The sequence below is a fragment of the Sander vitreus genome, chromosome 15, assembly GCF_031162955.1.
Source record: "Sander vitreus isolate 19-12246 chromosome 15, sanVit1, whole genome shotgun sequence".
Lineage (NCBI taxonomy): Eukaryota > Metazoa > Chordata > Actinopteri > Perciformes > Percidae > Sander > Sander vitreus.
In genome coordinates this window covers 13,270,065-13,283,128 of record NC_135869.1, presented here as the reverse complement: position 1 = coordinate 13,283,128, position 13,064 = coordinate 13,270,065, and the positions used below count along the sequence as shown (strand labels likewise).

At 39.7% G+C, this 13,064-nt stretch overlaps 1 protein-coding gene across 3 annotated transcripts in view; it reads left to right on the top strand.

Annotated features, from left to right (window-relative positions):
• The first annotated feature begins 1,313 nt into the window (after positions 1-1,313).
• stat5a (signal transducer and activator of transcription 5a) overlaps positions 1,314-13,064 on the top strand; it is a 58,220-nt gene continuing 46,469 nt past the window's right edge. For 2 of the 3 annotated variants that reach the window (XM_078270510.1, XM_078270511.1), the window contains exon 1: positions 1,315-1,490. In XM_078270510.1, coding sequence (XP_078126636.1) covers positions 1,453-1,490 — 38 coding nt within the window. In that variant the 5' untranslated portion in view covers positions 1,315-1,452. Of the gene's footprint in view, positions 1,491-13,064 lie in introns of all 3 variants that reach the window. The other variant, XM_078270512.1, reaches the window with a different exon arrangement.

Below are 13,064 nucleotides of genomic sequence, written 5' to 3'. Positions count from 1 at the left end.
CGTAGTAGTCTAAAAATGTTGGCTGTTAAGAATGAGTGAAGATTAAAATTCCCTCAATACATTAAACACTAATTAATCTCTATCTTTCCTGTGATATGCATAATGCGCTGTATTTTTCTTTCTTCATTTTTCATAGTATCTTTCCTGTGATATGCATACACTGTACACATTTGTGTATTTGTTTAAAGAAATAACATAATAAAAGTATTTGGAAACAAAACACTAATTAATCTTGATATTTTTTTATTCGATTTTGATTTATTATTTAGAATTTGATCTCTTTGGGTTAAAAGAAAGAAAAGAGTCCATACATCACACTGAAATGGATCATACCTTGCAATGTATACTTTTACTTTTGATATTTTACATTTTTTCCTGCTAATACTTCACCATTGCAAACATATTAATTGCAGGGCTTTAACTTGTAATGGAACATTTTTGCACTAATTAATAATTGATAATAATAATAAATAAGGTAACAATAAAACAGAATCGATGTGCATCTTTTCTTCAACAATAAACAACTGTTCACATGGTGGCTGTTTCCCTTTTCTGTGTGTTTTGTTGTATCTCATGCAGAAATATGCGGCACTCACTATGACATTTGCCTCAGGCACACATTGTCCTCTAACTAATTTTGGCAGGTTTATCTTTGGTCCCTGCCACCTCACTCTGTGTGTTTGTAACTGAAACAAACAATAATGTCCCCTCTGTCCATGCCCTGACGGTGTGATTTTTAGAATTAAGATCATTTTTGTACCAGGAGGCGTCGCTGTTCTCCAGATTGAGGGCCACATATTTGGGAATAATGCACTGAGTTGGATAGAAAATGAACTGCACAGTAGATTAGACTTAATCTAATCAACCGGTCTGCTCATGACTGTGTGCAACAGAGAAGTCAGAGACAAGTGAGTCCGAGATTAATGACCTGCAGCAATGAGGGAGCAACTATTCATTGATCAGCAATTCATTAATGTATTAATATTAGTAGCCTATAGTGATTTTTTTTTATGACTTTATCTGTGAATGTTAGTGGTTGTTTTTCTTGTATTGTTCTGCACAAAATGAAGTCCTAAAAACATACCGATTGGGCATATCAGACAATGTGCACAGATGTCTGAAAATAATAGGCTAGATGTAGCCTATTGTGTCTAATTGTTATTACCTCCCCCTTCAGACTGCATCCAGCTTTAGTCTAAAATCAATCATCAGCAGGACAGAAATCAACAGTTTCCCACTCTCGTTAAAGAACCACCGGAAGTGGGCGGGTTTGTCAGAGAGAGAGAGAGAGAGAGAGAGAGAGAGAGAGAGAGAGAGAGAGAGAGAGAGAGAGAGAGCGAGCGAGCAGTGAACTGTGAGTGAGGCGAACTGTTGGAAACTACGCGACTGACTGACTGACAGAGGTTCCCGCTGTAGGTTGCTCACGTCGCTGCAGCCTCTTCCCCGCATTTTATGAAAAAGGACAGAGAGTCTTCAGTCGCTCCACAGAGGTGAGTGTGACGGTTTAATGTATTTGAAATGTGTTTTTTCTAAAGAGGTGAACGGCCTCGCCTCGTCCCACTAACGATCCCCGTTGCGAAACAATATTCTGACAGCGCTTTGTAAACAAACGCTGCTCCGTCTGCACACGCTGAAACCAGTCTGGATGCACGTATAGAACATTTCTGTAGAGTTTGTTTGACTTTTTTCTTCTTTGTGGGTTTTTTGAGCGCTGCTGAATCAACAGGCAGGATCCCTAATATAGGCTATTTCTACAGTGATCTTCACGGACTGACAGCATGAGTCACCTTATTGTCATTGCTGCAAATAACTGACTAAAAGGACTGATTCACTATCATAGTGGTGTCTTTTAAACATACATGTCTAAGTTTTTCTATAGGGCCAAGCCTCCCTCCCAGCATGGCAAGACTCAAATGTAACCTACAGGCATTAAGTAATAGAAATAGGACCATAATAAGGATAACCTGCTGCAGCACAACGTTTTTACAGGCTCTGTTGTAAAAGCGAAAATAGTGCACAGGAGTCTAATAATGGTGTAATGGGCATGCTTCAGAAGTTTGACAGCCCGACCGAGCGCTTTTGTTCAGTCACTCTGGTACTTTGCTCAGCATATCCTGCAGCTGTATTCGAGTGCAGTTTTGAGCTTCTTTTAATAGAGGATTTCCAATTTTGTGTGCTTTTACTTCATATTTCAGAGATAAATGTTGTACTTTCTACTCCATGCAATGTCTGACTGCTGTGACAGATAAAGACTTCACATGCAGACACACATAAAAAAAAACAAATGCATTACTATAGAGTTAGGCTATATAAACTACACAGTATACATAGCAGTTGCCAATTTGACCAGCTGTAACATCAAATCTGCTGCTGCTTATATGTCAACACATCAACAAGTAGCCTACATTTTACTGTTAGTACTTCTACTAGTACCAATTTAGTTTTAGTCAAGTAAAAGATTTGGATGATATGGTATTTTGATAATATAATTACTTTTAGGTGGAAAAAGCATGACTTTTACAACATTGGAGTGACATTCAAATACAACAAAAAACAACCATACAGTACAATAAAGTCACTCACTATTGAATCCTATAAATACAGTTGCAGTATGATGATATGGGAGATTTTTTTTTTAAATCATAAAAAGGTTATTATTATCTCAGTACTAGAGGTTATTATTATCTCAGTACTAGAGCTCCACACAGACACACAATATGTATTTATACTGTAGTCATTTTACACTCTAAGAATATGGCTTGAGAAGAAGAAGAAGAAACTTTCTCTGGAGAAATTTAGTAGGCTACTATAAATGCCAAAAGCATGTTCTCACGAAAGCTGAATACTAAATACTAAAGGAGTTGAGTGTTAATAAAATAGGAGTGAGTTTGGTCATTGCGATCAGGTATGTGCCATTCGATTTAGCTGTCCTGATTGAGCGTTACTGTTGCTTTGCATTGGCTTGTTGGTATGTGGTCTGAAAAAAAGAGCATGAAATGATGGTTCATAAATGTCAACTCAAAGCTAGCTGTAACGCACAACTCCTGAATCAAGGCCTGTGTGTGTGTGTGTGTGTGTGTGTGTGTGTGTGTGTGCGCGCACTTGCTTACAAACAGAATTGAAATGTCACTGACACTTTGATATTTCTGTGTGTATGTGTCCTTGTGTATTTGTGTGCAGATGAGCTTACCTGCACCTTCCTGATATGCATCCTCTGGAATTTTGTTGCCTGCTAAATGCTGAGTTTCACTGATAAGACTTTGTGTGTTTTCGTTTTGGACAAACTGGCAACATTTCTTCTAGAAACCTACAGTCAAGCAGACATTGACTCTGTCCCCTGTGGCTCCTACGGTAATTGATAATTACATGTTGTGATAACGCCCTCTGCTCACTGTGATAATGTTCCCCCTTGAGGTTGCTGTGTGAAAACTTTGGATGAGCTCGATGACTCAAGACTCATGTTTATTGTCAGTTTAATATTCTATCCTTTCTTTTGCTCATTTATGCTGCTCTCTCAATCAATGTAACATTTCAGTCAAGCTGTACACTACAGGAAATAACGGTCAGTGACTTTTAGCGTTTAACCCCATTGGCCTCTGTCACTGTGGTGCATGGTGCTCGCACAAGGCAGGGTTTTCCCAGATTTCTGTGAAAATGAGGGTGTTTTGGGTCGGCGTGGGAACATGCTGGTCAGGCATGAATTGGTTGCCACACTGTGTCCCTGACAGAAAGACCCAGATGCTGGAGGAGTTGCAGCAGGGGAGACAGGGGAACCCAATGCTTTATCGCACAAGCCCACTGTGCCATGTGCTCACAGCATGGCATGTCCTTAAGCTTGTCTGTACTTCTCACTTTTTCACTCCCTGCTGCCAGACAAGTGCAGGGTTCAGCAAGCCTGGAAAGGCTGATGAGTACTGTAAGTAGGGGGGAGTTAGTCGGGGAAGGACAAACAGGAGGCATGTTCTTCAGCATTGACATCATGGGTAGCTGGAAGTGAGCCGATTAGAGCAGTGGTTTTTGATCTGACTGAGCCATAAGGCAAGGTGTCAGAATCACTAATGAATGTGCTTAGCATGGGGCCTCTCTTCAGTCTGAACGGAGGTATACAGGATGGACAGATGAAAGATAACAAGAAGGAGAACAGGAATTTTCTTTAGCTTGTAATCCAATTCTTTGGTGAAACTTTGTGGTGAAAATGATCATAATGTATGAATGACAAACATGGGGATGAAGGGAGATTTAGAGTGAAAGAGAAAGGGAAACTCATTCAAAGGGAAGTGATCAGGAAGCATGTGGTGACATGCACCTTAACCTTCTCCCCCTTTCAGTTGGGCTAACGCTAATCCACTGTTCACGTGACCATGAGCTTTTAGAGTGGTCTAGGCCAGCAGTGCTCTGATCCATCTGTCGAATAGCGTTGCTGATTGTTGGCATCCACAGCGTGTACGCATGTCCCATGATCACTGCCTGCTCCACACAAGACTCAAATTTGATTTTCATCAGCTGGCTACTTCTGCAGGGTTTTATCAGCAGTTTCTTTCTCTGATACTGTCTTTCCCATTCTCCTTTTTCTCCATCTATCTCTTTCTTTGTCTAACTTTCATTGAATTCTGCTTCTCTTCTGCACAGTGCAGTAAGTGGGAGGAGGATGACGGTCAACCCTTCCAGACACTGAGAAGCTTGATAAGGCCTTGGGTTATTATCTCAGTGACACAACAAGAATAGCCACAACTCTAAAAGGCATGTTTGCACTATATAAAGGAAGTCACAAATCAGGACAAAAAAGTTTAATTTCCACAAATTATGTAAGGAGATGTCTGACAGAGGTCAGCCCCGCATACACTTAGAATATATATCTGTGGTCTGGATTAAACATTTCCTCATCTTTACACAGTACCCATCTGCAAAACACACAGGAGGAAAATGCTGTTGCAACTTGCTGGCCTGGCCCATAAGGCTCTCAGTACCACACTGTCTTTCATGTCTAGGCTACTTTGCATTAATCGGAAGCTTACATGACTACAAATGCTGACTAAAGTTCAGTGACATTAATAATCTGCATGTCACTATCTTGTGGATTCAAAAACTGCATTCAGACGCTCACTTTGTTATTGAGATTAGGCTATAGCAAATGACATTACAAGTTTTACACAATATCTCTCACCCTTTGGCTTGATCCATGTTGTTACGCTTCAGTAGGGACACACACCCAGCTAAGGGTCGATAGCTCGAAGGTTAGCGAAAGCCAGCTTGTGTGCAACTGGAACGAGCATAGCAGTTTTGGAATCTGAGTGAGAAAAGAGAAGTCGTTTTCCTTTCAAAACTAGCATCAGTGTGCTCTCAGTAAGAATCTTAACCCCCAGAAGTAGTCCAAGAGTAGCTCAGTGACCAACAGCACACAGCTGTGGCTGTGCCTTGAAGCTTGAAGAAATATTAATGTCATTAAAATGCACAATCTTCTAAGGCATTTGCTGCACATGTGCCCAAGTTAAATTGTTTCATTAAATGAGAGTTACTTAAAAAAGGATGGTTTACTGTAGAATGTTGGATTTGTCATTTGGTGAGTTATTGATCTCTTTTTTTCATAGCGGTTTTGGAAAGTTACACTGCCTAACCACTTTTATGTTTTATTAATGCCTTTGGGCCCTGAGTCATGGTTTCATGCATGAATTATGTGAACCAATGGCTTCATCTGTGCCCTAAAGGATTTTGTATCATGTGAAGTCTTGAATCTGAAAAAGAGGGAAAGACGGTTTGTTTGTTTAGTGCAGAACATGTGCAAGACATATTGTTGATGAGTAGTATTTTGTGTCATGATAGTTGAAAGTTGTTCTCCAAGGCATCAATATGCAACAGGTAAAACTGTTAATTAAGATAGTGCTATAGAGGAATAAACATGTGCCCGTAGACACAGGATTATGCACAAATTATTTTTTCTGTTTATACTTCAGGTGGATTTATACCTCTCTATGTGGTGCCAACATTTTTACTGAATCTCTGTTTGCAGAGTGTTAGCAGTTTATTTTCTCTTTTCACACCCACACTATTCATGCAGTGGGTTGCAACCTTATATAGCCTGTCCCCCTGGCTTACTTCTGAAGTTTGTAGTTTATCAGCCATGAAGTGACCAGGAAGCTGTATTGAGTACGCTGCCATCTGACAGTATGTGTCAAGTTAGAGAGGGGCAGTGTTTACAGACAATATGAAATGAACCAAGTTTGAAGGATCATACTGTACATTTCACAGCTATTAAGAAAGTTTCTCAGTACAGCAAAGTCTCAGGCCTAGTGACAGGAAAATTCACAACTCACGTGTCCTTAAATGCTCCCTCTGAACTGTTGAACTGCTCTTGAAATGGAATGCGATACTGTCAAAGGATATTAATTTAATTTTAATATTAATATTAAAAGATATAAAAGATATTCAACCAACTTTGTATCATAATAATGTATGTGTAAGCTGTGCATTCTGGTAGTTGTAGGTCTTTTACGTTTTGAGAGAAAGGGAATATCACAGCTTCTTTTCTCTGTTTTCTCTGGTCGTGTAGCACCAATTTAAGAAATGTTGGCGCCATTCTACAACATAGAAAAGACCCTGTTTCCAGTGGTAAAATACTTCTTTAATGCCAACATTACTTAGCATACACCACTGCAAACTCCTTTACATTACCAGAAGTTTGGAGTGCTGCTATTTTAAGCTAAGACATGTCTATTATGAAGTTACTCATTCATAATATGTATAGTGCAAACTATGTATTCGTTATATACTGCTATGATTTGCTGTTTCTCCCAAACTCTGCCATGATGGTCCATCTTTCAGATCTCGTGCAGACTATTTCAGGTCATTAGAACTTGGTTGAAGTTCAAATTACCTCACTTTGAGTCAGTAAAGTGAGCCTCATCCTGCCCTCCTCAGCTTCAATTGGGTCATGTTCACACCCCAAGACTTGTCCCTTAATGAGGCGACCAATCCTGATGAAACCTGAGGCTGAGGTAACTGCATCCGCCACCACAGGTGTGAAGAAAGCAGACAGGAGAGAAAGAACCAAAAAAATGGCCAGAGTCATGCATGGTCAAAAATGAATCATGATTAATAGGCCTTACTGTATTTATTGTTATTTTAACATGAGAAAGATGTTTTGAAGCTTTAATGTACTGAGTATAGTAATTTCTTTTTAGAAACACCAGTTCTGCTGTTTTTTGTTGTTGCAAAATGCAGCTAAATCAGTTTTATTGGGTCTGCACAGAGATGTGTGTGTGTGTGTGTGTGTGTGCGCGCATGTGTGCGTGTGTTTGTGTGTGTGTGCGTGTGTGCGTGTGCGTGTGTGTGCGAAAGTATAACAACAGAGTGAACAAATTTAATTTCCCCTTGTGGGATTTATAAATTATTTCTTCTTCCACTGGCAACAAATGTATGCACATGGGAGGGACAACATAAACAATTTAGCTCAGTTGTTTGTGCTGCAATTATTCATGACACTTGGTAGAATAAATGTGTGTGTGACATGTATGCATGTGTTTTGTTGGACTAGATTTAGGTCATGGATGCACCCTTGTGTCTGGGTAAAGAGCTAACATCTGTGAAAGATTAATGTAAGGAACATTTGATTAAAAAATGATTATGATGACATACAAGGGAAAAAAAGATATTTTTTAAGGATTATTTTTTGGCCTTTATTTGATAGAATAGCTGAAGACAGGAAAGGGGGGAGGGAGGGGGGGGCGACATGCAAGGGCCGTGGGTTGGACACGAATACGGGCCTCTGCAGTAAGGACTGAGCCTTAGTATATGGGGTGCGCGCTCAACCAGGTGTGCTACCGGGGTGCCCTAAATGTTCTCAATTATTGATGCTTATGCCTCATTTATATGTGATTGATTTTGGATTAAAGTGTACTGGGTTAGAGTAGAATTAGGGCTGAATGGTCAAACATAAATACTGTCTTTGCACGCCTTATTCCTCTCTGTATTCTTATTTTAGAAGTGCATTTTCTGCCCTTTTAAAAAAAAAAACAATATCCCTAGTAAAGTCAGTGTTTGAATTTGTGGAGCTGTTATCCCGTATTGATCCTGTGAGCTCATCTGTGCCCACGGCAGCGTCAGACTAACAAGGCTCTCAGATGAGCTGTGCACGACATCTCCAGCCACCCTGCCACTCCTACAACAAAACAACAGAACTCTTTTTGTTTGCTGTCTGTAAAATGAAATAAGTACTTGTATCATTTTATTTAAACAATCCACATTCATTGTTTTGTAGATGGTATGCAGTCTTGCTGATGCCAGATGTAAAATTTGACAAAGATAAAGATGCACTTGTGCATGCGGTACAGTATATGTGTCTTGAGTAGGGATAGGCCATTAACCATTCATAAAGATGTTCAGCCTTGTGTCATGTTTATCATGACTAAGATGAGTGTAATCTTCACCTATACATTTAAAGAAACAGCGGCGCCGGCAGGATTCTATTTCATAGTACGTACAAGAACCACCCGCCCGCTAGGTTCCCACGTGTGTTCATACACGAGCATGCACGGAGAAGTTTATACTCAACGCACTGATTGTTGCAGTATTCTCCCAAACGCCAGGGGCCATACAAACAAAATAATCTGTAAAAAACCAAGCAGTAGTAGAGAAGGAGTAGAGAGCGGACGTAACAGAAAGCATGCTGCCTGGCAACAGTAAAGGTATCCATGGTAAACACTGACAAACCGCCAAACATTGCATTAGTGTAGGCCTACCCTAATTATTAACGTTACTGTCGCTTACCTCCAATTTGAAATTACTCTCCGCCTCTCAATGTTACGAACTCTCTCTCCATGAGACCGTTTTTTTAGCTTTAAAAAAGCGATCTCTTATTCTTTCCCATACCATCTACCAAAATGCCTCTTCTTTTTTCCAGTATGGTGGCTCTCTCCTACCATGAATTTAAGGCCATTTGACTCCCTGTGGTCTCTACACAGAGGGAAGAATCAAACAGATGGTTGTACAGGTGAACCTGCTCGGCCAGTCTTCTCAGGCGTCTATGTTAAAATGAAAAGAGCACGCCTAGTTACGAAAATTGAAAGGTGCGTCAACTTTTGTAGCTTTTTGCCACAAAAGGTGTGTTGACATCATTCTTTGGCACTTGAACCTCGCGCCAGGGACACTACGGTGACCATGAAACTATCCTAAGCGAGCGAATGAGAGCGAGAGAGAGAGAGAGATTCATGTTTTTTTGTACTAAGGTTACAGATACAACACCACCAAAAAAACTGTGATTAGCCTATTGCACCAGTTTCAAATACCAGCCAACAGGCCCCCCCTCTGCTCCACCAGCACGCACACTGACTATACATGTCCCATGCATTCATGTGATTGGCAGAGAGATGGGAGATGATAGACTGGCTCCGCTAATCCAGAACTTCCAACTGTACAAATTCAATTTCAAAATAAATGTATGCACAGTGTGTACAGGATTACAGCTGCCTGCGCCACTGTAAAGAAACATTCCAATCGCTCATCTTTGACCAATAAATCCAATCTGTTACTGTCTTCACTGTCCCCTGCTAACCCTTTGAGGCATTTGGCCATGTGAGTCAATCACATGCGCTGTTAAATATACGATGAGAGAGAGAGCCGGAGGTGGGGGGGGGTCATGTTGTGCAAATAAATTGTTAAGCATCGCAATGGCTCAATGGCATTGCCATCTAACCTCACACATTTCCATTGTCGCATGATCTGCTATCCCTGCTCTTTGTTTCGCACACAGTGGAGCTATGAGGCAGCATGTCTATTAAATGTTAAATGTTGTTAATTATAAATAGATAGCCTCGCACTGGGTTGTTATTGTTCTCTTTTTAGTTTTACTTACAGAAAACACTGAACTGTGGAAAATCTTTTTATTCTTACGTGTGGATATGCAAACTGAAATGGCTACAAAAAGTCCTCTTACAAAATGGGAACCACAGATATGGCCTTCAGCATCACTGAATAGATGTATAGGACAATAAGAGGAAAATGAATACAACTTTATTTGCAATGCAAATGGTACCCTTTCCCCCCTCAATATACTGTATGTTTATAAATATATGTCTATGTTTATATATTCCATGTCATATGTCATATATATATATATATATATATATATATATATATATATATATATATATATATATATATATATATATATATGTGTGTCTATAAATACAAGTTGTTTTCCCAATTATATCTCCTGGCTACAGATAATTGAATTCCCTCCTTTCTATTCTGTTCTTCTTCTTGGAGGTTATATTATATTATTTGCATTAACTTTTTTTCGATTTTCAATTGAGTGTGCACAACTCTTTTAGGCTGATTATTTGTGACCATACATGCATCCAGGAAGGATGCATTGAGAAGGCAGGCAAGTTTAGAAGCATTTTCATTATGCGTTACCCCACCTCGAACTGCTGTAGCAATGCATGCAATTTACGTAAATATGCAGTGAATTAGGAAATCATCTCGTGCAGGAAAGCAGGGGATTGAGGGTGAGAGGGGGGTGGCTGCACTCTGTGTTGCCTCAGTGTCCATGCTCAGCTTATCCAGATTATCCCTGTGCCTCTACCATAATCACCCAGACGCCACCAGGCATACAGCACCATAAGGTTGATGCCTTTGTTTTTCTTGTTTAATGTGGCAGAGATGAGAGCTCTGTCTTGTTTTTCTGTTTGTTCTCCTGTCATAAGCAACTCCGCCACACCCAGCACTAGCAATGCAACATAGCAACAGTATGACATTTGGATTATTGGTTGATGAGGACAATGTGTTGGCCACTGTGCAGAAAAAAAAAACATAGATGGGTAGAGCTGCAAAGATTAATCGATTAGTTGTCAACTCTTAAATTAATCGCCAACTATTTTGATAATTGATTAGTCGGTTTGAGTAATTTTTTAAGACAAAAGTAAAAATTATTTGATTCCAGCTTCTTAAATGTGAATATGTTCTAGGTTCTTTTCTCCTCTGTGAGAGTAAACTGAATATCTTTGAGTTGTGGACAAAACAAGACATTTGAGGACGTCATATGTGGATCAGTGTTTCCCAAAAGTCCAACTTTTGGGAAACACTGATCTACATTTTTCACCATTTTCTGACATTTTATAGACCAAACAACTAATCGAATAATTGAGAAAATAATCAACAGATTAATCGACTATGAAAATAATCGTTAGTTGCAGCCCTACACTGCCCTACAAAGGCAAAACGCCATTCATCATGTTTGGTCAAAAATGAGTTAATGTCATTTTTGGGTTATTTGAGACCTCCTTTATCATGTGAATAAATATTGTGAGTCAATTTGATTGTTTTAACGAGAAAATAAAGGGCTATGACAACCGTAACATCCAAAATGATCCAAAATGATACGAGAAACCACAGCAGAACGCTGTAACAGCTGTTAAGGCTCTTTGCCTTTGTTCCGGCACGCTGAAGTTGAGTTAAGGTGTTCTGACTTTGTTTAGCCAGGCATCAAGAGAGATGTTACTGTGCCGCCGTGATGTTACTGTACTCTGGCTTTGTCATACTGTCAAAGTTTGCCGCTTTTAATTGTCACCAAACCACGTAACATACAAACGACACATTTTTTAAATAAAGTGGCGATGGTTCAGATCTGTCAATGTCAGTGACAGCCCGGAGCTAGCAAAATTTAATCTGTGTCACGTAGCGCTAACGGTGATGCTGACACACCTCCTCACTTGGCAGAGCTTCACATCAGACGCCGAAAACCAGTTATTAAATACACAGCCATCCTACCTTTCTATGCAATCCGATATAATCCATGGAAGATATAATCCATAGCAATGCACGTCATCTACTGTATCCACAACAATCCATACGTGTTTGAACCATATTTCCTTCTTGCAGGTGTTCATGTCAGATCTTACACAAATCCATAATAGCACTAAGCTAGTTATCGCTAACGTCCATACAAAGTAGGCTAACCTAAATGGTCGGTCAACTCTGTCTATGTTATCTCAGAATTAAAAAGTAGTAATACAAGTCGAGTTCGTTGACTGTGCATCTTGAGCAGTTTGGTGGCCCCTAACCCCTAACCAGGGGCGATTCTAGGATCAGACCTTTACGGGGGGCTCAGCCCCTAATGAGAATATGACACGGATACAGTGCCTTGCAAAAGTGTTAAACATAATATATTTATTGTTAAACAATAAATATACCTTTGTATTCAATTATAATTAAATTATCTTTATTGAGAAAATATTTCTTGTATTTATTCATATTGTACATACTGTACTGCAAAGTAACTTATCTGTCATATTGTTTAACTGTGTTAGTGTTGCCGCACTATCCTGATCATTATAGCACTAAATAGGAACAACCAAAGGTCTTCTATATAATTTAACAAATACCATGACTAGACCTTGGTTAGGTGTTCTTATAATGGATGTAAGTATGGTGAACAGTCAGTTACTGCCTTTTGCCTTTGCACGACTCCTTGTTTTTGGCCCATGATACAAAGGCAGAGTATAGTAACTGCCAAACAAGGGTCGAAGGTCAATTTTGAGCTCAAGATTTTTTGCATACAAACATTTCTTCATTATAGCAACTAGTTGTCAAATTTTGGGAGTCCTACCTATAATACTTTTGTCTGGACAAAACAGAAACTTTAAAGTCATTTTTCTCAGTTTCACGCTCTAGCAAGTTAAGGGGTTTTGCCTTTGCAGGGCAGTATAGATAGGGCATGCTTTGTCTCACAAAAGTAATATGATATCTGGAGTGTGGCTATTGAAAGGACACACAAGCCATGGCTATGTTAATATATGTAATGATAAGTGATGGACTGATAGGTCCACATAGCTGTTGAGTCGACCTACCACTGCTCTCTCCTGCATGACTGCCTTTGGATTAGCATCTGGGATTGTGCACTTTCACCAGGGATGGGTCCCCTAAAACTGGAGGACTGACTGATGCGATAACGGGTTCACATACATAACCATGTCAAACTGCAAGCAGTGCCTGCGTTGGTTTGAAAATGGTAGTGCGCCCTTCTTCTTCCCTTTTTATTGGTCAAGAGAGCTCTGTCCCAGGTCAATCAC